The sequence below is a fragment of the Vulpes lagopus genome, chromosome 3, assembly GCF_018345385.1.
Source record: "Vulpes lagopus strain Blue_001 chromosome 3, ASM1834538v1, whole genome shotgun sequence".
Taxonomy (NCBI): Eukaryota; Metazoa; Chordata; class Mammalia; order Carnivora; family Canidae; genus Vulpes; species Vulpes lagopus.
Window position 1 is genome coordinate 161,268,357 of NC_054826.1, and position 25,748 is coordinate 161,294,104.

The window sequence follows — 25,748 nt, forward strand, 5'->3', positions numbered from 1 at the left end:
ATTTCAAAATCATTTCATTTAATCTAGTTGCCTTGTATTCCCTACTGCTTATTCTTTCTTATCTTTCAGATTTGAGATGAAGTTGATTAAAAAATAATTCTTACCTATGAGTACAATTACTTAGACTCATTGTCATTTTACCCTGATTGATTTTCATCAGAGAACGTATTCCTGTTTGATATTTTTGTATTTATGGGTTTGTGGTCTATCTTTTCCCACTAGAATGAAAGTTCCATGAGACCTGGGATCATGCCTTTCATACTACCCTTCTGTACAAAGTGCATCGCACATAGCAAATGCTCAATGTTAATGGATGCACTTTGCACATGTATTGTATTTGTTACATATGCTATAGTAAGCAAATAAAAGATTTTTTTAATTAAAGAGAAATTGCTGATATCCATAGAAACCAAGTAATTCTCAAATAAAAAGGAAAATAAAATTTAGAGGAAATATTAAGAAGGAGTTTTAATAAGAAATTTCATAGTTGTGATTCCTAAATTTCAATTGAATTTGCAAGCCACTAAAATATGAATGAGTGGATGGAAGGATGGATAGATAGATGAATTAATAGATGAATAAATCAAAATGATTCTAGGAAGCTAGAAGCTATTAAGTTCTTCACTGAGACCATATGTAATTTTAAGTAGCTGCCATTGGGGGAAATTGGTGTCTATTACATTAATAAAACACTGAAATTGAGATTTGAGATCTGAGACTGGATAAATGCTCACAGAATCTTAGACTGCGAGGTACATTATCTAAAAAGAAATTAAAATAGAAGAATCATTAACATACAAGGATGAATTACAATTGAAATGAAATAGAAATCAATAATTTAGGAATGAGGAAAAGAGAAAAATGAACTCTAATATGACCACAAGTAGCAATTAAAAATCCCAAATATCTATTTTATAGTAGACTATATATAGTCTCTGAAGGTTCCATGAGACTTCTGACATTTCTACTTACTGATTTCTACTTTGAAGCTTGTATCATTGGAAATAATCATAAAATTGTGTCCTTTAGAGGTTGATATTCTAAGAATATAAGGGCTTATATTTAGGAAATACTTAAGGTCTGCCTTTTCTGACTATTCTAATCACTTGGCAATATCTTTTGGTCTCTGCATCTCTCAACTGAAGACAAAAAATGTAAAAAAGTTAGTATGAAAGCAGGACATGAGGAAATATATCTATCATCATTATTTACGTTGTAGTCTCTTGCCAAATTCAAGGGAGGAGGCATGCATTTTGTGGGTTAGGCCTAACTGTGTACTTTCATTTTTATTTTTATTTTATTGTGGTAAGAATCCCTAATATGAGATCTAACCTTGTAGCAAACTTTAAGTGTACAATACAATATTGTTGACTACAGGTACAATGGTGTACTCTACAAGCGCTCTCCAGAGCTCCTTCACCTTGCTTACCTGGAACGATGCCAGTTACTTAGTAGCTCCCCAGTTCCACCTCCCACAGACCTCGGCAACAATATTTCACTCCGATTCTATGTATTTGAGATACTTCATGAAAATGGAATCATTTGGCATTTGTCTTTCTATGACTGGCTTATTTCACTTTGCATGATGTCCTCAGAGCTCATTATATTGTCTCATTATCTCAGAATTTCCTTCTTTCTTAATGCTAAGTATATTCCATTATGTGTATATGTCAAATTTTCTTTTTGCATTCACCTCTTGATAGACGTTTAGGTTGTTTCCATACCTCGGCTATTGTGTATGGTGCTGCAATAAACATTGCAGTGCTAATAATGTCTCTTCTAGATCCTGATTTCAGTTATTTTTGATAAAATTCAGAAATGGGATTACTAGATCAATTTGTATTTCTATTATTAATATTTTGAGAAATCTTCATGCTATCTTCCATAGTGTGTGCACCATTTTTGTATTGCCACCAACAGTGTGCAAGGGTTCCAATTTCTCCACATTCTTACCAACATTTGTCACCTTTTATTTTTTAAATACCCATCCAGACGTGTGTAAGGGGGGACCTAATTGTGGTCTTAACACATTCTCCTGATGATTAGTGACTTTGAACACTTTTTTTTAATGTATTGTTAGCCATTTGTATGTCTTCTTTGGAGAAATGTCTATTAAAGTCTTTAGTCCACTTACAAAATTTTAAAAAACAATATTATGAGTTTTATTCATTGAATTATAGGAGTTTCTTATACATTTTGGAGATTAACCCCTTATCAGATATGCGGTTTGCAAATATTTTCTCCTTCTGTAGACTTTTTTCCTTTGTTGATTGCTTTGCTATGCAGAAGCCTTTTAGTTTGGTATAATTCAATTTGTCTATTTTTGCTTTTTTTTGTTGTTGTTGTTGTTTTTTTCTATTTTTGCTTTGTTTCCTCTGTTTTTGTTGTCATATCCATGAAATCATTGTCAAGACCAATATCATGAAGCCCTTCCCCTACATTTTCTTCTAGGAGTTTTATAGTTTCAGGTCATACTTTAAGGTTTTAATCCATTTTGAGTGATTTTTGTGTGTGTGTATAGTGTGAAATAAGGTTCCAATTTCATTCTTTTCCACGTAGACATCCAGTTTTCCCAGCACCACTTGTTGAAGGACACCGTCCTTTCCTCGCTGTGTATTCTTGGCACCCTTGTCAAAGGTCAGTTGACTGTATGTGTGTAGATTTATTTCTGGGCTCTCTATTCTGTTCTACTAGTCAATGTGTCTACCTTTATGCTACTATCTTCTCTTGATTACTGTAACTTTGTAATATATTTTGCCTCTAGTCTTGTTCTTACTCAAGATTGACTTGACTATTTGTAGTATTTTGTGTTTCCATATGAATTATAGAATAGTTTTTTTCTATTTTTATAAAAAAAATCCATTGGTATTCTGAAAGGGAGTTACACTGAATTTGTAGATTGCTTTGGGTAGTATAAGCATTTTAACAATATTAATTCTTCCGAATCACTGAACACAAGATAATCTACTTATTTGTGTCTTCATTGTTTTCCTTTTTTCATTAGCATCTTAATGTTTTAAGTGTATAGATCTCTCACCTTAGTTGAATTTATTCCTAAGCATTTTAACTGTTTTGATGCTATTGTAAATGGGATTGTTTTCTTGATTTCTTTTTTCAGATAGTCTTTTGTTAACATATAGAAAAGCAACTGTAGGGAAGGAGAGGAAAAAATAAAACAAGATGAGATCAAGACAGGGAGACAAACCATAGGAGACTCTTAATCCTAGGAAATAAACTGAGCATTGATGGAGGGGAGAGGGATGGGGAGATGGGTTAACTGGGTGATGGACATTAAGGAGGGCACATGATGTCATGAGCAATGGGTATTATATAAGGCTGATGAATCACTGACCTCTACCTCTGAAACTAATAATACATTATATGTTAGTTAATTGAATTTAAGTTTAAAAAATAGAATAATTTTATGTGTAGCAATTTTACTGAATTAATTAATTCTAACCCAGTTGGTGGGGGGATTCTTCACAGTTTTCTAGATATAAGATCATGTCCTCTGGAAACAGGGATAGTTTTACTTCTTTCTAATTTAAATGCCTTTTGTTTCTTTTTCTTGTCTGATTCTTTTAGGACTTCCAGTACTATGTATTTTTTTAATTTTTAAAGATCTTATTTATTTATTCATGATAGAGAGAGAGAGAGAGAGAGAGAGGCAGAGACACAGGCAAAGGGAGGAGCAGGCTTCATGCAGGGAGCCTGATGTGGGACTCGATCCCGGAACTCCAGGATCACTCTCTGGGCCAAAGGCAGGCGCTAAACTGCTGAGCCACTCAGGGATCCCCTCCAGTACTATGTTGAACAGCAGTGACATCCTTGTTTTATTCCTGATTTTAGAGCAAAAGCTTTCAGTTTTTCACCATTGAGTATGATGTTAGCTGTAGTTCATTGCCACTAGGCATGCCTAATAAGAAATGCTAAAAAGAATTCTTCAATTTGAAAGTAATACTAAATAGCAATGTTACAGACTGTGTACTATTAATATAAGTACTACCTTAGACACTTTAAGACACCAAGACAGAGACCTACCAACAGATTATTTTATGCCCCTTTATTATCTACCAAACAGTATTAAACAGCATTTCATCATTTTGTGTTTATGTATGCTCTTGTCAACCCTCTGCTTAAGAAACAGAAAAAAGGAGAAAAAAAAAAAACAAGTACCAGAAAAACTCGGAGCATATTTGGATTCTGAGCAGTTTTTAGGGAGAGAGGAATGTGTTAGATACTAAGGAGTTCCTTGCTGTGAATCTTCTAAGTATGGAAATCTTCAGGTCATTTTACAATATATTTTGGTACAGAAATTATTGGCAGGCATGACTTACAATCACGGCTCCATTATTTTACACAAGGCTTGTGTAGTGGACAGATCCCTTTCTGGTTTTTAGTGGCAACATTTTTTTAAAAGCTAGTATGAATTTTGCATGGGAGATATTTTAGATTTTCGTGTTATTTGCTTACTAGTTTCGATTTGTTTAACATCTTTTTTTATAGGCAAGAGACAAAAAGAATCGTAAATTTTACAGTGAGAGTTAAGGGCTTCTGATCTATTAAGAATTCAACCAAGGATTTCTGAGAACACCTATGTGCATATCCAATTTTCAGTCATAACTTTGATACCCTGCTCTGCTTTTTCAGACTAAGTGTGCAACTAGAATCTACTTTAATACCTTGTTTTTTGCATTGTTTTGACTTCTCCTTAAACCAGTGGCCAAATAAGTGTTATTTCTAACTCTGCAATTCAACTAGACAGTTATAAATTTTTTCCCTGAAAAGAAAAAAAGAAAGCTATAGTAAAGGAGAATGTAAAATAGAACTGTATAAGCTATTTTCTTATTTGACTCAGTAATTTAGGTAAAGGGCTAATTCCATAGTAGTGCCAAGAAATGTTTGAAAAATATGTATTAATCTGTCTCTAGGCATTTTCCTTTAATAAGCTTGGATAAGAGATACAGTAACCAAACTTCCTAATGTCATATTTTTCCTTTTCTATGTCAACTGTTTTTTGACAGTTTGTTTGCATTACCTTATGTCAGTGCCCTTCATATCCAGCAGTAGTATTACGTTATTGCTTGCCTTGTGTGTATAGACAGATGACCTCTAGCCCTTTTGGGTTATGTTTATTGTCGGTTCTCTAATTCACAAGTGTGAGTACCATTTTGTGGCCTATTGTTACTGAAAAGTTTTTACTGGATATTGAGCCACTGCAATTGGATAGAAGGTGCTTATGAATCAGATCACCAGTCTACCTCACAGATGTGAACTGGTATGTGTATGGCTTTCATGATTATTTTTCTTGTCCTATGGTAATGCAAGAGTAGCAAGAAAAATGTAGCTGATACAAAGATGCTACACATGTAGACCTTATACTTGCTTGTATAGAAAGTTCACTTTTAAAGCTCCTACCTTAATATAGTCATTGTTTTGGCCCTTATTGCTGTCAGCTGGATCTAATAAAGACTCTTGATGCCACTCTCAGATAAGAGATAGGAAAGGCAAAAAAAAAAAAAGGCTATAGAACAGTAAGTAGATGAAAAGTGTCAGAATAAGTGAAAAAGGAAGGAAAACTAAATCAATGAGGTGAGGAAAGAAGTACTATCAGATATTTCAAACGGGTTATCCCTCTGCTATACCTACTCTCATAACGGGACTTTCTTCTTTTAACTGAAGTATAGTTGACACACAAGGTTACATTAGTTTCAGTGAGACTCTTGAATTCCTTGTAAAACACAAACTGTCTTTTAGAAAAAGTAATATAGTTAGAAGTACAATATGTATTTTTAAAATTCATCTTGAGGGCCCCCTAAGTGACATAGTTAAGTGTCTGATTCTTGGTGTTCAGCTCAGGTCAAGGACGTCAGGCAGGGTTGCAGTAGTCCAAAGCTTAACTAGAATTGGAAGACTTCATTCCAAGATGGCAAATTCGTATGACTCTTCTTCACAGGTGTCTGTTCCTTAATGCCTATTAGCAGAAGCCCCTTGCCCTATGGGCCTTTCAGAAGAACTGCTTAGACTTTCCCCAGATCAGGTCATCTACCAGAAAGAACCCAGAGCAGGACACAGTACCTGTTATGAGAGTCTTGTGAGACACACACTATTTCTTTTGCCATGTTGTATTCATTATCAGTAAATCAGTAAACCCACCACATTCGGTTCCATATTTTGAAGGGAAGTGTGCAAAGGATTCGTGAGCCTATTTTTACCATCACTGTATCTGATATGAAGATTTTGTACTCATGGAATGGAAATCAAGCTCAAGTTCATCAAATAGTTAACAGCTGTTTTGTCTTTACAAAGACATCACTTCAAAGTTTTATATATAAATTCAGTATTTGATATCTTATTTAATAATTTATATCCTATTTTATCACCATAATAATATAAATGGAGTATAATTACATGTCTTTCTCTCCAGATTACAAACCCCTCTCTTTTTTTTTTTAACCAGCATACTTTACAAATATTAGTATTCTGATTTCTGCCATGACTAGAAAAATTTGGAAGCGCTGTTCCTTAATAGTGGGATAAAACCTGTTCATAGAGTTTATAGAGAAGTCTGTTTATAAGATGGGCGGTAGCTGCCCATCTTAGCACCTGGGTAAATTTTAGTTTTTGGAGAATAGGGAACACGTCTTACATATCCTTACATCCTATACTACAGCTAGCATACTGTTTTGTATTTTTGGCATGCAGTTAAAAAAATTCAGCTATTTGTTGAATATGAGTATTTATACTCCAAACAAATTTTATTTATTAAAGTTATACTTACTTATTTGAGAGTGAGCTAGCACATGGTGGGGAGGGGCAAAGGGAGAGGGAGTGAGAATCTAAGCAGACTTCATGCTGAGTTCAGAGCCCGTCGTAGGGCTTGATCTCACAACCCTGAGCTCATGACTTGAAGGAAACCAAGAGTCAGATGCTTAACCGACTGAGCCACCAAGGAGTCCCAAAAAGTATAAAACAATTTTTATAGTCATTCAGACATTTCCAATAGTTGAAAGATTCTGTGCAGGAATTTTCTCCATTTCTTTCATTGACAAATGTAACATTGTGTATGTGTGTGTGTGTGTGTAAATGTGAATGGACTCAATCTAATTGAATCATTCTATATCATTCTGTATTTTAAAATAATAATCATTCTATATTTTAAAATCATTCTATATTATATGATGATAATCATTCTATAATTTAATATCATTCTATATTATATATAATATAGAATATTTTTAAATAATAATGAAATTCTAAGTTACAGAAGAGCACCCACTGTGCTTATAGGAAGAATATCATTAAAAATGTACATCAACCGGGCAGCCCCGGTGGCTCAGCAGTTTAGCGCCGCCTTCAACCCAGGGCCTGATCCTGGAGACCTGGAATCGAGTCCCACATCGGGCTCCCTGCATGGAGCCTGCTTCTCCCTCTGCCTGGGTCTCTACCTCTCTCTCTCTGTGTGTGTCTCTCATGAATAAATACATAAATAAAAATAAAAATAAAATGTATATCAACCCAAAATGGATTGAAGTATCTGATATATGCGTACCAGGATTTGAGAGTTTCCCACCCCAGGTTGGCTGTGCTTTGGGCTATGTGCCATGCTTTTTAAGCACCTATTTCATGAGTCTCTTGTTAATGGTAAACACCACTACACATAGTAACTCACTGCCTAAGTGCATTTTTCAAGTGGTAGAAAACCTCCTGAGCCCCCATTGCTATGACTGTAGAACAATATGTCAGACCCCACTTAAATTCCAGTCTCTAGCTGAAATTTATGCCAAATGGAGCCTAAAGGCTGTAGCAGTCCACCCCCCACCAGAGTGATCAATGTCACTGAGCATTCCCATTATTCACTAAGAGCACGCTACTGTGCACAGCATACCATCTAAGGAATGGTGCTTAGAAACTCCGAAGAGAGGGTGCTCCTTTTTTTTGTATTAGCTGCTCAGGCTTTCATAACCAAATACCACACACTGGGTGGCTTAAACAGAGATTTATTTTCTCACAGCTAGGAAGGCTGGAAGTCTAAGGTCAGGGTACCAGCATGGTCATTTCCAAGTGAGACCCCGTTCTAGCTTGTAGATGGCAACCATCTTCTGTGTGTTCACATCACCTTTTTTTTTTTTAGTGCATGTGTGCAAGGAGAGAGAGAGAAAGTGAGCTTTTTGGTGTCTCCTCTTTTAAGGACACTAATCATATTAGATCAGTATCATTTTATTATTTGTTTTCTGTCTTTAGTTTTTTGTTCCCCTGTCTTCTTTTTGTGTATTCAGATATTTTTGTAATCTATTTTAATTTATCCTTTGGTTTTTAGTTGACTCTCTTTGCATTATGTATTTACTTTCTGTAGGGATTTTAATATAAATCCTTAACTCCGCACAATCTATTTAATATTGTACCACTTCACATAAAATACAGAAAGGATGAATGTAAATGGCTTATCTGGTTGCATGATTGTTGTATTTTATATGAAGTAATATACTTCATGATATAATTTTCATTCGTATTATGTGTTTTAGGTTATTTTGTGGGCATCATAAATGTTGTATACTCTGGATTTGGTTATAAGAGTATTAATGTTTTTAACAAGTCATTATTTGTTTTTGTTTATTCTGAGTCCTCAGATATTTGAGTCTTTATTGTTTTATTTTCTAGATGTTAGCCATATGTGAGCATCTTACCCCAACATATTTGCTATTTCTTTTAAATATTTTATTTATTTATTCATGAAACACACAGAGAGAGGCAGAGACACAGGTCGAGGAAGAAGCAGGCTCCTTACAGGGAGCCCGATGTGGGACTCGATCCTGGAACTCCGGGATCACTCCCTGGGCCGAAGGCAGGTGCTCAACCACTGAGCCCCCCAGGAGTCCCTTTGGCTATTTCTTTAAGCCTCAGTTCTTTTTTTGAAAAATAGGGATAAAAATAATACAGTACTTACCTCATAAGATTGTTGAAACTGAATTATTTATTTAAAGGATGTGTAACAAGTGACATATAGCAAACATTTAGTGTATATTAGCTGTATCATTATGATTAGTGGTCAATACCATCTACCAATAAGGTTATTAATATTAAAATAAATGATAAATATATATGTAAAGAAGTAACCCTAGTAGCTACCACATGGTAAGGGTTCAAAATATGACACTATTTATGTTATTCAAAATGAGTAATCATTTTATAGATGGTGATGCAAATGGGGCCTTTCAAATAAGTAGGAATAGCATGGACCAAAGATAAAAAGTAGAAGTGTCTAAGTCTTGTTCAGGAGTTGTGACTATTATATTTGAAGTGTAAGGTTCTTAAAGGGAATAACAAGAGATATGGGAAGTACAGAACCTGAGGGTGCAAAAGATGGGAGGAAAGCATCAATTTGTTTATTTTTTATTATTTTTTATTTTTTTTAATTTTTTTTTCTTATTTTATGATAGTCACAGAGAGAGAGAGAGAGAGGCAGAGACATAGGCAGAGGGAGAAGCAGGCTCCATGCACTGGGAGCCCGATGTGGGATTCGATCCCCGGTCTCCAGGATCGTGCCCTGGGCCAAAGGCAGGCGCCAAACCGCTGCGCCACCCAGGGATCCCTATTTTTTTTTAAAGATTGTATTTATTTGTTCATGAGAGACACACAGAGAGAGAGGCAGAGAGACCCAGGCAGAGGGAGAAGCAGGCTCCCAGCAAGGAGCCTGATGTGGGACTCGATCCTGGGCCTCCAGGATCACACCCTGGGTCAAAGGTAAGCGCTCAACTGCTGAGCCACCCAGGTGTCCCGAAAGTATCAATTTAAAATCAGCAGCCCACTACCCAAACGGAAGAGTATTCCTGAATTGGCCAAGCTGCCTGTAGGAACAATATTCATTAGGCACATGTTTATTGAAAGCCTGTCACACACCAGAAATTCTTCTAGGTGCTTTTAGTTTAAAGTAGTGAACAAAACAAACGTGGTCTCAACTTTCATAGAACCTTGGGGGACTTGTAACCTATGTTTTAACACAATAATTTATTATATATCTACCAAGTCCTGGGCACTGTACTAAGATATTAAGTAACTTAAAACAATGCAGACAGTACAGTGTTATTCTCGTACTTCCTGTCTGTTATTGGGCAACGTCCATCTAGCAAATGTGACCATATAATCGATCTTCCAAACTGGGTTGCTTCTGAGACTGAAAGCGGTCACTGTTAGTAAACTTCACCAGGATAGTAGGAAAAGCGGGCACTTTCCCTTGCAAACTGGGTGTATGCATATGCCAAATCTCTTCACATATAATGGCATCCAGTTAAGTTTTTTTTTTTTTTAAGACTATAAGATTTTTGAGCCAGCACTGTTTTCAGTTTTGAAGACTCTAGCTTATAGTAGGTGGTGCCATATATTTATTAATCTAGGTCAAATTAGTTTTCACTTGAAAACCTGTAATGGAAGAAGCTGAATTTCTTTTTATCATTTAAAGTTCTGGCACTCTAAATGGTGCCTGGGAATTAACCTACAAGTCATTTATGTCTTGGCAAAGCATGATAAATGTGGTTAGAAGTAATTGGTAGGTGGTATTGAATAAGTACACAAGTGTAAAAGCATGTAAGTTTTTATAGGCTATGGCAAAGGATTTGAATTTTATCATGAGGTCATATGTAAACTCTAGGCCTTTAAAGACAGTTTTAAGAGATCACTCTGGCTGATCGCTCTGGGGCAGTGAAGTGTGTGTGTGTTGGGAAATACAGAGACTACTTAAGTGATTGCAGTTAGTCAAAGTAAGAATTGATAGAAACTTGAAGTAGCCTCATGAAATGGAGAAAAAAATCAGTTAATTTGAGCTACAGTTTTGTAGGTTTTACCTACTTACTAATTGATAAAATTGATGTGGGAAGAGTAAACTAGTAGGTAGCATTTGCTGAAATAGGACTGATTTTAGAGGGGATTGGTTTCTAGTAGCAAAAAAATTGAATGCACCAACTTTGAAAAATACTCTAGGACCTCCAAGTGGAGATGATAAATATGAGAGTTATCAGTGCAGAGATTGATATTTAAAGCCATGAGAATGATTCATTTAAGGAGAGAGGTGGAGATGGGAAGGAGACCGAGTATCAAGTCCTCAAGTACTTTGAAGATTCTGTGGAGAAAAAAGAAGTGCAAACTGAGAACAACCAGAAAGCTAGAAGAAAATTCAAGGGAGCTTCAGAGAATCTAGGAAAAATTAAAAAATATATATCTCTAAGATATCCGGATGGTTTCAGAGACTATGCAAATCAGAGAACTTGAACAGCAACAACAACAAAAAGATTTTAACAAGAAGAAACAATTAACTGTTAAGTGCTAGTGAGAGTTAAGAAAGATTAGAACAGAAAAAAAAATTCTCTTATTTATCACAATAAAATCCTGTGGTAGGAAGAGTTTCAACATTTGAGTGGGAACAGTAGTATAAGAACCGTATCTAAATGAGTTGAAAAAATATATAAGGTGAAGAAAAGAAGTTAGCACAGGGAGACAAGTCAATAATTTTTATTTTAAAATTGAACGGGAAGGTGGAATTGTATCCAGAGGGCGGTGGATTGAGAATGTGGTAGTGCTGGCACTGGTGACAATGGTGGTTATAGTGGTTTGGTGGGAATGACCCAGTAGTGAGGCAATGACAAAGGAGAAGTTAGGATCATTGCAGAAGTGAAAGTAAAGGCTGATGAGGCCAAAGTACATGTGAAAAAATTGACCACTGCTCAAGGAAGGGATGCTTCCTTTACTGTATCAGGGTAGAAGAAGAAAGTGCATGAACATCAGATAGGTTTATAACTTTGGTTGTAAAAAGATGAGAACACTTCCATCAGTTGGCTTCTATTTTTACAATAACTGGTGAGATTAATTATAAAGTCTTGAAACAAAATATGCATATAAAGAAGGCTTCCTGTGTACTCTGTACTTCACTATACGGATGTTGAGGGGAGCAATAAAAGTACTTTGCTGTATTTTCCCCACTCGTTATTAGATTATCTGACTATTTGAACTATACTATTGATGGAATTGAGGAGATAAGCTCTAAGTTTTCCATATAAAATATAATGAAAAAGTAATAATAACATGTGGTTCTTACTCATTATAAGGCATTGTTCTATTACAAACTCAACCTCTGGAAAGGGAAGAGAGGATGGAGACCAAATTGAATCCCTTAGTGGCCAATGATATAATCAATCATGTCTGTGTAATGAAACCTCGATAAAAACCCAAAAGTTCTGGGTTCTGAGAGCTTCTGTGTTGGTGAACACGTGGAGGTTTGTGCAGAGTGATGTGCTTGGAGAGAGCATGGAAGCTTTGTGTCCTTTTCCTATACTTTGCCCTAGTCATCTGTCTGGCTGTTCATGAGTTATAGCCTTTTATAACAAACCAGTAATCTATTAAGTAATTTGTTTCTCTGAGCTCTGTGAGCCACTCTAGCAAACTGAACCCAAGTTAAGGTTCGAGGAACCTCTAATATGTAGCCAGTTTGTCAGAAGCACAGGTGATATTCTGGACTTGTGATTGGCATCTGAAGAGGGTAGGGATGGTCTTGTAGGACAGAACCTTTAACCTGTGAGATATGAGCCTGTCTCCAGGTAGATAGTGTCAGATTTGAGTTGAATTGAAGAACAGCCAGCTGGTTTCAGAGCATTGTTTGGTGGTATGAGAAAAAAAAAAATCCCAGTCTCCCATATGAATTGAAACTGATGACCAAACCTTTCATGGCTTATTAGTTGTGTTTTCTATTCCTGATCTTTCATTCTTGGCCAGCTTTCTCATGCCAAGATTCACACATAAAACCAAAGAACACAAAAGAGTAACTTTTCTAGGTAGTTGCCCTAGACCACAACCTACTTACTCTAGATTTTGTCCCACTGTGTCTAGTGCCTTGCTTTGGTCCCAAACTCTTAATAGTTATTTCTGGACACTTCGGTTTTGTATCGTGGTAGATTACCTTTTATACTTGGTAGATGTGATTTTTCTACTTTGCTTTAGACTTTGTTCCCTTTCTAATGTTAACATTCCTGTGGCCTCTAGTAAAAATCATGCCTATTTGCCTCTTTCCTACTGCCTGCCTAGACCGGTCCTACCCTTCTTCATGGTCACTTTAACTTCCATAAAATTTTCACCATCAGATTTGCATTTGACGTATAAAGATTTTAAGAGAATTTTTCTATTAGAAAAAATATAGTTATTGTAGACTATAGTTAGTAGAGATGTAATTTTAATAGAGGGAATTAATCAAACATCTTTTCCTAAGACTAATAAGCATACATTTTTTTAACTGTAAATTCATGGCTAGATTGTTAGAAAGTAAATATATGAACAATGATGTGATTCAAGTTATTAGTCAGGTCTATATGTTATTATAATAACAAATAGACCCAGAAATATATATTGACTCAAACATAATTGCCATTTATTTCTGGCTTGTATAAGAGCCCAAGACTGATTAATCCTGGTGAGTGAGTAGTTTTTCACAAAGTAATTCAGGGAGCCAGGGTCCTTCCACATTGTGGATTCACCATCTTCTAGGGCCTTATCATCGTCTCTATCTAGTGAGTCAGAAGAATAAGGAAAATGTAGAGAAGACATATTTGTTTCCTAATAGACCTGGTCCAGAAATGACACGTATCACCTTCTGCCCACACTTTACTGGAGAGGACTTAGTCTCATCACCACACATAGTAGCAAAAGAAGCTGAAGGATTTGTGACTCCCATAAAAGAAAAAAAACAAAACAAAACAATTTTGATGGCAGCTATTAATTCCTACCAGAGTTAAGACAAATAAAGTAAAATGGATTACAAAGTCCTTTGCAAATATGAGATAATAATAACCATATGTAAAAATAGTATGTGCGATTCAATACTAAGTGAAAGGTTAAGATACTGCTATTGAGTCATTGCAAGTTAAGTGATTATGAGTGAGAATGCAGGAAATACAGGTATTGGTGCATTTTTGTGTTAAGCAGTTTCAATAGTGATTTCCCTCTCCAAAATCACTATTAAAACACAAGTTTAAAAGGAACATCAGTTGGGAAAAATTCTTCTTAATAAAGTCAATAAGACACTCTTGTCAATTTTATTAATGTAGCTATCAAAACAAGAAGAGCAGAAAATAAACTGTGCTTAGCCCTTGTGTCATGTAGTATATTTGTCTTCCATGTGATGTAGGTCAGAAGGAGTCTGAAGATGAAACTGAGGATGAAGAATTGGATGCCAGTTTTAGGATATCAGTGTTCAAACTACCCATACTTACTTCCGATTCACTGAAGTATGCTGCATTACTGAAAGGAAAAGAGCATGATTATTTTCCTACCTGTGTCCAGCCGTTTTCTACTACTCATCAAAAACCAGCAATTAAAAAAAAAGACATGCTGTTGAAAAGTAATGTAAAAAAAGAGTTTTTTATAGCACACAGAACTGGTATAAAACTCCGAAAACTTTGTGATATTGACAAATATTACTCAGAACAAAAGAAGCTAGAAAGCCATAAAAAAAAATTAGCAGCTATTACCATGGCACGAGGTGTCCAAGAAAGAGTTAGCTCAATTATTCAAGAAAACCTAAATAAGAAAAAAAATGCGGCACAAAAACGAATTGCAAAAGATAATGAGACAATTCAGAATGGTTTACAACAACTTTGGCAGGACAGACATGATTATCTAGAAAAAGTCAGAGAGAGGAGAGCTCTGTTTCTAGCAGAAAAAAACCAAAAGGCTGAAGACCGTTTGTTAATTCAAAACATAAGTAATGAACGCACTCTTTTGTCCAAAGGAATGATTAAAATGGACAGATTGAGGAAGAACCAGGCTGTCTTACAAGAGAAAAGTCTGATTGTTCAGCAAAGAGTAGAAATGGAAAAACATCAAAAGAATTTATTGAAACAAATGAAGGAAATCAGGTAGGTACAGTTTTGATATAATAAAAACTTTAAGTCAATTATATGTAAATATTGCATACTAAGTATTGAGATCCAATAAACAGTACTTTGTTTATAACATTCTCTTTGAAAAATAGAAACAATTACCAAAGATGAGACAATAAAGCAACTCCATCTCATGCCACCTCCACCTTCATCCAAGAAAACCTACTTCTTAATTAGTGGCTGTTCTTATCCTAAATGTCGTCATCGTCAGCCCCTTGACCAGTGCTAGAAACCGCCATGTCTTTTACAGCTCAGTCTTTCTCATTGGCCAACAGCTAATGTTTCCTTATTCGTTTTACTTCTACAAAGAGTCTCAAGCTGATCCTTTTCAATCTCACTTCTCTCATTCTAATACAGACGCTCATAATCATTCTAAGAATTCACCTTTTATCCGTCCCCTCGAGAATACCATCTCCATCCTCAAGACATCCTTCCTTCAACCCCTATCTGTTCTCCAGCCTACAAGCCTCAACTGTCTTTTAAAATTAAGTTCTGATCACATCACTTCCTACTGCAGTATGTTGATGCCTTGCAGTTGTCCACAGAATAAAATCTAATCTGAGTGGCATTTCAGGCATCATGCTTTGTTCTAGTTTGTCTAGACTCCTCTCACTGAAATTTCTGCTATAGCTTGCTCCCTCTTCCACAACAGCACTCTTTGCTCCAGACAGACGAAATTATTCCTAATTCCCTACGCAGATTTGTAGTTGCTTTTTCCAGTGACCTTACTAATTCTTTCCCCTTTTTCTTCAAATACATACTCTGAGGGACGCCTCGGCGGCTCAGTGCTTGAGCATCTGCCTTTGGCTCAGGGTGTGATCCCGGGTCTGGGATTCAAGTCCCACACTGGGGTCCCTGTGAGAGGCCTGCTTCTCCCTCTGCCTGTGTCTCTGCCTCTCTCTCTGTCTTTCTCTTGAATAAATAAATAAAATATCTTAAAAACAACAACAATAACAACACATATGCACTCTGAATGGGTCCTGCAAGCCCACAGTTAGTGCCATCGACATATTATTATGCAACACAAGCCTCTGTTGTTATTGTGCCAATTAGGAAGATTTCAGATTGGTGAGGGGGAAGGACAAGCACTTACTTCTCCAGGGAGACATCTCTAGTGCCTGATGCTTGGCTGAGTGTGACTGTGTCTCTGTTTGCCCCCTATTTGCCTCTATCCTGCAGTGTATGAACTGGTCAACCACTGATAAAATTCATCCTTTTATTATTTATCCTTTAGTAACCGACTGGAATGCTCTCTGTATTCTTTACCTTTCCCCAACTGCTTTTCTAGTCTGAATTAATCCTTTTCATTTGGTAGTTCTCCCACAGCACTTGATTTAAATCTCAGTTGTAGCAGTTATCCCAAGATGACCTATATCAGGTCAGCTTGTGAAGTCCTCTGTAAGATAATTTGGTCTATCTTTCCATTTCAGTATCTAGTACAGTACTTCGTTTCTGAAATCTGTTCAGTAATTATTGGGGAAAGTAGGACAAAAAGAGTTTTTGAATTAGTATTAGTTGCATGTAAGTCCATTTAAGTTATATACTAGAGCCTGTGGGGCAGGCAAATTTTATATATATATAACATATATAAATATATATATATCAGTACTGATATAATATCAGTATATATATTAGTGTACTTAATATATATATATAAATGTACTTAATACTTAATTTATTGAAATGATAAATGATATATATTTTTGAACTGTTTATGTAGTAAAGATATATAACCAGAATTATTAAATATACACTAAAAATATGATTAACCAAGTTTTGAAAATAGCTTCAGTAGTTATTAGAATAGGTATCCATCTTAAAACAAGTCCATATTTCATTACAGTAAATTTTTTTCTACACATTTTTTTTCTATCTCTCGGTAATTATTGGCATTTCTACTGAGGAATACCTTCAGTTCAAATCATTCAAACAGTAATTTACCTTCAGCTATTGAAAATGTCAGATGATACAGGGACATAAAGATTATTTGGCCTCAAGAAACTGAAAATCTAGGTGGGAGATAAGTCATCAGGCAATAAGGCCACCAGAGTTACATAATAATACAAACATAATACAAGAACTATCAAGGGACAAAATTAAAATTTCCACTTAAATGGTGGGTAATGAATAGATGAGAGCAATCTAGGACACCTTCAAAGAGAAGGCATAACTAAACATCAAAGTGTTAATTCATTTCAATTCTCCTCAACATCCCCATACAAAAATTAATAACATATTCTTGATCCTCTAAGAACTCATAGTCCAGGGGCAAATATAAGCATATATTTGAATTATCACAAAAAATAGAAATAGGAAAATTATAGTTGTCATTTTGATTTTGGAAAAACAGAGAGGGCTGAGGGTAAATCATTATTGGCAGAATGGATCGGCAAAATTGGAGAGTTCAGAATAGGTAACAAAGGACAGGAAGGGGGTCATGCCTATTGCTTTACTCATAGTGGAGATTTATAAAGAATAGTTGAAAGTGCAATTGCTTAAGAAACACTAAGTTGGCTTAGAAAGGAACTGTAAATCTCAGTAGACAGTCACATGGCAAAGACCATTAGGAATCTTACTAAAAAAATAAAACATTCTTTAAACATGCATTTTACCACAGAAATTTCATTTCAAGAAACATCTAAGAACACTAATCCTCAGAATACACTTGGGACAAAGCTATCTCAAACAAATGCAACATTTTAAAAAATTGTTTTATGATGATTTTTAAATCTTAGACTAAACTCAGTGCAAAGGCTCTGAAAATTAGTATTGACTTAAAATATATTAAACTATATTTAATTTAAACTTTATTAGTTGTCAAAGGATTTTTTAATGGAGAGTATAATTGACATATAACATTATATTAGTTTCGGGTATACAACATAATGTTTTAATAGTTGTATAGATGACAAAATGATCACAGTAAGTCTGGTTAACATTTGTCACCAAGCATAATTACAATTGTTTTCCTTGTGATGAGAACTTTTGCTCTTTCAGCAAATTTTAATATGCAGTACAATGCTATTAACTCCAGTAACCATGCTATATATTACATCCTATGACTTACTTATTCTGTAACTGGAACTTTGTACCTTTTGACCTTCCTAACCCATTTTATTTACTCCTGACCCCCTACTTCAGGCAAACAGCAACCTGTTCTCTGTATTGGTGAGCTTGGTTTGTTTAGATATAGTGGCCTCAAGGTCCATCCATTTTGTTGCAAATAGTGAGATTTCCTTCTCTTTATGTCTAAATAATATGCCATTGTATATATACTACAACTTTTTTACAAAGAATATGTTTTAGAACATTAAACCCTAACTCCTACAAACATAAATGAACACATCAAAGGTTTTATTTGATTCATTAAGGAACCAGTAAGATGTTGCAACCGGTTCAAATGACAATTCTAAGAGCATGTACATATAAAGACAATCAGGAATGCCAAAATAAATTTAGTCATTATCCACCAATAATAATCAGTTACAATTCCATTGGACAAAATTTACTTACAGTCTTGTAGACAAGAATCATTTGTATTACTCATAGTTTTCTTCAACTTCTGGAGTTGTAGAATAGATCAAAGAGATTAAAAGACACAGATAACTCTGAAGGTTGCACTAGACAAGATTCCCAGTAATTGCTTTTTACTCTTTCAAAGTCTTTCACACAAAGTTTTCTGATATTATATCGAAGCTTATCAGTCACAGCTTTATCCTGATGACATTTTGACCATCCAAACAATGTAAATACATGCGCTCAAGGCTTGTGCAGAAATACTTAGAGGTCCATATTGCTGCCTTTTTCATCTACATTTAAAAAAAAGTATTTTTTTTTTAAGATTTTATTTATTTATTCATGAGAGACACACAGAGAGAGGCAGAGACACAGACAGAGGGAGAAGCAGGCTCCATGCAGGGAGCCTGATGTGGGACTCGATTCCGGATCCTGGGATCATGCCCTGAGCCAAAGGCAGACGCTCAACCACTGAGCCACCCAGGCATCCCTAAAAAAAATTATTGTTGAAGTATAGTTTACATATAATATTTTATTAGTTTCAGGTATACAACATAATGATTTGACAGTTCTGTACATCACCTGTGCTCACCACCTTAGGTGTAATTACTATTTGTCACGATACAACACTATTACAATAGTATTAACGATATTCCTGATGCTGTACTTTTCATCTGTATTGCCAGAGGGGAACTGGGTAAGGGGAGAGGTGAAATAGGTGAAAGGGATTAAAAAATACAATTTTGAGTTATAAAATAAATAAATCATTTACATTTTAAAAGCTATAATTAAAAAATAGCTTTTATTAGAAAAGAGTATAAAATAATAAAAAGAAAGCATTTACCTTTTCCTAGTTAACAAGCAATTTTTAAACTAGTAATGAGGCTCTTTATATAATATCTTTCTAGGTATGAAAAATATTTTATATTTTTCTCCTCCAAAATTGAAAAACATTTTCCTTAATGTATACTCTGTGTGTATATGTGGGTGTGTGATTTTTGGAAATAATTTTTCTATAATTTAATAAAAATATATTTTGAAAAAGAGAAGGAAAGCTAGTCTAATATATCAAAATACAAATCTAGTGCAAATCAATGTTAGAGAAATTCCATCAGCTTAGTTTTATCACAGCAAATTGAATGTCTGGCCATCATTAATTTGTAGAGGATACAGAGTCAAATGAGCTTCCTAATGTATCTTAACTGAATTATCTTCTCTTGCAAGCTGCTGCAAAGATATTATCCATATCCTTGAAAACACACAGGAATAAAGCAATGTTCTGGCTATGTAGGTAATATGTCCTAAAAAGCATTACTGAGTTTTATTATAAATGATCTCAAGTAAAGATTTTGTATCAACATGCAGAAAAGAGCTGTGAGTCAAAAAAGTAAAGTCTGTCTAGAGACCTCAGCAGTTTTTCAGTTCTTTCTCTCCCTGTTGATTCTTCATTAATGTATCAAACACTTGACCTAAAAGCATTCTGCTGAATCTCAATAGCTGGTGAAGTCGTTAATGAGAATGTAGTTCCTGATCCTAATGTGGAATGAGGAAGAGTAATAAAAGAAAGGGGAACCATAAAGCTCTAGTTTAGGAAGTAGATAAACCACCCACAAGGGTATTAACGATTGAATAAAAAAGAGACTTTGAAGTAAAAAAAAAAAAATTATATATCAGGTAAAAACCAGTCATGAATTTTCCAAAATATTTCTTGTTTATACTCTGAAAAAGTGATGGAACTTCTCAGGGCAGAGAGCAGGGTGTCCATTTTGCAGTAGAGTGAGGATCAATTAGCCTGGATGATCTGGTACATAAAGTACATTATCTAATTACCTCACTTTCTACTTGTAGGTAGTTTGGTCATCAGTTTACCTCCTAGACTACTCTCTTCATTCACTGTGGTGTTTATATTCTGATTTATAAAGCTTTTCTCCATCCAACTTCAGCTGTAATCACAGTGAACCTCCAAATTCGTAAGAACAGCCGTTCCGACTGCCTAGTATTTTTGGATCTCCACAACCTTTAAACTCATTCTCATAGACATGTAAAAGCCTCCTCGTCACTTGGAACTGCCCTACCTCTTAAGTCTTAAATCCTTGTATACTTACTTATGGATAAAATCTTCTATCTTTTCAATTCTTTTCTTCTTTTATTTTCCCCACATGAATTATCCAACTGTATTGTGATACTCAGCCCCCAAATAAACTTCCTTACAGGCTTCTTTTCACTTCTAGTGTGTTCTCTCACCTTGGAATAACCCAACTATCTTTATGTCTTGCACTCAAGTTAAAATGGCTAAAAGAGATTACTAATTTGTAATTTTATGATTGTGCGGCCTTCAATTTTAGCTGCTTCCTTAGTTGCTTACTCTTTTTCCTCCTACCCACAAAAGAACATACGTGGTAACAGAACTCTGCACATGTAATTAAGGGTACTACTTCATTCATCTTAAAATAGAGAAATTATCCTGGATTATCAGATGGGCCCAATGCATCACAGGAGCCTGTATATGCAGCTGCAGAAAAAGTCAGAGAGATTCAGAGTAGGAGGAGGATTTGATATGACGTTGTTGACTTGAGGATGGAAGGGGCTGTGTGGAAAGAGTGAGAATGAGATGAATTCTGACAACAACCAACAGTCTGGGAAAGAGGACCTCATGTCCCAGGTGAGAATCACAGCCCTGGGACCATTGGGTGGCGCAGTGCATTGAGTGACCAACTCTTGGTTTTGGGTCAGGTCATGATTTCTAGGTGCTGAGATTGACCTCCCCATTAGGCTCCCAGCTCACTGAGGAGCCCACTATAGTTTCTTTCTGCTCCTCCCTGTGCATTCTCTCTCTTTCTCTCTAAAGTGAGTAAATAAATACTTTAAAAAAATAGATAAAAAAGTAACCACAGCCTTGGCTGACACCTTGATTTCATCCTTGTGAGAACCAAAGAGGTAACCCAGCTGATCCATAATGTGACTGGACTTTTGATCCATGAAAACTATGAGATAATAAAGTGGTTGTTGTTGTAAGCCATTTTACAGTAAATGTGTTACACAGTAAAAGGAAAACACAAACTCTAACTTTGTTCTTCTTTCCCCAGGATTGCTTTGGTTAGCCTAGGACCTTTGCATTGCCATAGAATTCAAATGTTAATAAATTCAAAATACCTAAATTTAATACATTTAAAATAAATCAGTCTAAATTTAATCTATATGTTTAAAACAAATTTAAATGTTAATTTCTACCAAAAATACTCTTGGCACATTATTTGGAATTGCATTGACTATATAGGTGAATTTGAGAAGAATTGAAATCTTGATGATATTGTCCCCCAGTCCATGAAATGGTAGAGCTTTCTAAATCTTCTTTAATTTTTCAGCAATATTTTATTATTTTATTCATAAACCTTTTGTTAAACCAAAAACATCTTTGTTTTTGGTTTTTTATTGCTATTGTAAATAGAATTCTTTCTTAATTTTGTTTTCCAATTGTTTGATCCTAGTCTATATAATAGATTATTGTTTCTCGTTCCTCAAAACTTTTTAATAGTTTGGTTTCTTGTTGTGTGGTTTTTGTTTCTGTTTTACATTCTGTCAACAGTTTATAATTGTTATCTGTAGGACTATTTTCATACATTTCTTAGGAATGTATAGACTTAATTAATACTATTAGTTAGTACTTAGACTTAATTAACATTATTAATTACATGTGCAAAGTCCTTTTTGCCATGATTTCTGTTTTGCTACATAACCAGACATGGCTACTCTCCAGAGATTCAGACTCAAAATAGTTATAGCTAATTTTCATTGAGTGACCATTAAACGCCCAGCATTCCTCTAAGGATTTTAAATATAAGAGCTCATTAGTCCTCACTAAACCCTATGAGTTAGATTGTCCCTTTTTAAAGATGAAGAAAATGATTTAGACAGAGTTTAAATAACTTGTCCAAATAAATAAATAAATAAATAAATAAATAAATAAATAAAGACTTGTCCCAAATCACAAGTTGATCATCCCAATCAGTAAGTCGCAAATCTGCATCTCATCCTCAGGCAGAATGACTTTACTACCTTTTCTCTTAACCATAAGCCATTGCTTCTCTTCAGTCAACTCCCTGGGCATTACCACATGGACAGCCAGGCTCCTTAAAAACAATATTACTTAAAAAGAATTCCAGTATTTCCCTTCATCTGGATGCTCTTCCTCTATTTTCTATCCTGATGAATACCGCTATTATTCATCCAGTAAGAGGAATTATTAAATGTCAGGCATGATTCTAAGGATTTTAAATGTATTAACTCATTTAATCTTTTACTAAACCCCAGGAGTTGGATTATCTCCCTATTAAAAATGAAGAAAATGATGTAAAAAAAGCTGAAATAACTTGTCCAAAATCACATAGTTAATAAATTGCAGACTTTTAAGATTTTGGCCTTTCTTCTGTTCCTCAAGTTCAGATTTCTGAGTATATGTGAATATAAATCAGGGGTTCTGTGCTCTGCTGTCAGTCTGTTTCTCCAGGGTTATCTGTTCTACTGTCCCAGAAATTAGAGTGTTGTCACTTTTCAGAGCATGCCAAGCCATACTGTCATCTTTGCCTTTTGCCTTTATTTTAGCTGTTCATGTGATTTAAACAAACATACATAAACAAAATGTTCTTCCCCTCCACTTTCTGCCTGAAAAATATGTATCTTTCAAGACTAAATGCAAGGATTATTTCAAATCTGAAACCTTTCTTGTCTTTCCTTACCCTCTTCTTCAGGTGTTATTTACTAACTTTTTTTATTATGCCCTTCTCATGTTGTTAGATAGTGTTTTCATTATGGCACTATAATATTTTATTTATATATTCATTATTTTTCTTTACTTTCTATAAGCCTCTCATAGTTATCCCATAATTATCTTTATGGTTCTAGCATCTAGGGCATTTTAATACATACCTGTTAAATGAATGCAGATGAATAATGATTGAAGTCTTATAAGGCCCATGACATTTTCTAGATTTGACAGGGTAACCTGGTTCACCTTTCTCTAATTTAGAGTTCATATTAGTGTGTGGGGGTTCCATAACACAATGCCACAGATTGGGTGGTTTAAACAACATAAATTTATTTTCTTCTGATTTTGGAGGCTAGAAGTCCAAGATCAAGGTAAGTCAGATTTGGCTTCTCAGGTTTGGGGTTTTCCCTTGCTGCCTTCTCACTCTGTCCTCACACGGCCTTTATTCTGTGTGTTCATATCCTTAGTATCTCTTCATCTTCTTATAAGGACAACACTAATAACAGATTAGGGCCCATCTGTACAATATCATTGAAGCTTAATTACCTCTGAAAGACCCTATCTCCAAATATAGTAACATTCTAAGATACTGGAGTTTAGGACTTCAGCATGAACTGGGGGGTTGGAGGTAGGCACACAGTTCAGTCCGTAACAGAATCCTAGAAGAAACTTGAATTTTGTGAGACTTAAGTTCTGCAAATCTTTTTTTTTTTTTTTTAAGATTTTATTTATTTAAAAGAAAGGGAGAGAGAAAACAAGCTGGAGGAGGAACAGACGGAGAGAGAGAAGCAGGCTCCCTGCTGAACAGGGAGACCCAGTGCAGGGCTGGATTCTAGGCCCTCTGGGATCATGAGCTGAGTCAATGGCAGGCACCTAACCAACTGAGCCACCCAGGTGTCCCCCAAAATTCTGAAACATTTTAGCATAGCCTGGCTTTGAGGCCTCTTTGGGACTCTCAAGCAGGGTTTATGAGAATTCTGTTACAGCCAATAGAAATCTTAGAAGTATTAGCCCAATTGGAATATCATTGAAAACCTTATGGACATTATTGATATAATAAAATTTTTGCCATAGGTGGAATTCTAATTTTTTCTCAATTGTATGTCTGTTTTAAAAGCATCTATTTAACTAATGGTAATTGTTAAAACTATCTGAGTAATTGTTCCACTTTTAGTCATTTTAAAGTATCTCACCCTATTACTTTCCTTTTTTTCTTTTTAGGGCTCAAGAAACATATAAAAAACACTGTGAAGAAAAATTTGTTACTGACATGATCGCCTTTCAAAAAGCTTGTGAACAATTTCAAGATGCTAAAACAAAAGTTGCAATTATCAAAAAGAATTTAGTCTTTCAAGTTCCCCGAAGAGTGACAAAATGAACCAATGCCACGTTACATCCGTGGTCATTTTGAATTATGGCTAATACGCTTAGTTAAAGGACTTTGAAATAATACTATGAAAGAAGAAATACTCCATGTAACTGGATGGATTTGTATATAAAGCTTCTGAAATATAGAGAATAATTAAAGTGTTTCTTTTGTTGTTCATAACGTAAATCAAGTTAACTTGGCACCCCCAAAGTTTCCTTATACATCCAGATGTCCAAAGAACAATTAAAACTTATTTCATTTATTGCAGGAAATAATGCAAAGGCATTATTTATATTGTTTAATATCCCAAGGATGGCAATTTTCAGTTTCTCTGGCAATCTTAGTGTAGTAATTTCTGCCCCAGCTGCTGACTTTTATTAAGACACTGTGTACTTTGATTAGTTTCAATTGCCTACTTTCATGTATTTAATTATATTTCTGTTTATTTTGTTAAAACAATTTCTGAATTTATTATTTCAAAATAAGAGTTTTAACATTATATCAGTGATTCATATTCTTATAAGAATTCAGAAAATGTGAAATATAAAAGAGAAATTAAATATTCCTTTTGACTTCCTTGGAGATTGTTAGATTTTCATATATTTACTATTGATGTATTTGCCTTTTGCATACATTTGAGGGAAGAGAGGAGAGACAGAAAGAAGACACAATTGTATAATTGTTATTAAAAAGTATACAGAAATAGTATATATATTGATTTTTTCTCTTTAATACATATTCATAGTTTAAAATTAGGAAAATAGAGATAAAAAAGATATAAAATTACTTTGTAAAGTGTAAGTTTATTTTCAGTAGTCTTTTCATTTATCTAGAGAAATAAATGCCTATACTTATGACATGCTCACTTGATACAATGTAACTAATGCCATTCAAAATCTTTAATACTCATAAGTTATATATAGGCTAGTTTTTAAGTGTTTTTAAAATTCTATGATTATTAGTGTGTGGTAAATTTTCAAAAAGTAAGTATTTTACAATAGCAATTATTCAGTTGTGCTTCTATGCTGGATCGCTAAAAGAATGCTTATAGTGTTTTCCTAATTTTGGTAAAATAATAGCTGTCTATTTAATTCCATGGCACCAGCTCTGATAGCTGAGTAAGTCATATTGGTATTTCTAATTATTCTTCAAAAAGAGCAAAGGGAGATACTGTGAG

General features: G+C 34.8%; 1 protein-coding gene across 1 annotated transcript in view; it reads left to right on the forward strand.

The window, feature by feature from the left end:
• LRRIQ3 (leucine rich repeats and IQ motif containing 3) overlaps positions 1-24,963 on the forward strand; it is a 160,040-nt gene extending 135,077 nt beyond the window's left edge. Inside the window, exons 6-7 of the mRNA XM_041750740.1 lie at positions 14,168-14,897; positions 24,424-24,963. Coding sequence (XP_041606674.1) covers positions 14,168-14,897; positions 24,424-24,580 — 887 coding nt within the window. The 3' untranslated portion in view covers positions 24,581-24,963. The remainder of the gene's footprint in view (positions 1-14,167; positions 14,898-24,423) is intronic.
• Positions 24,964-25,748: the final 785 nt, after the last annotated feature.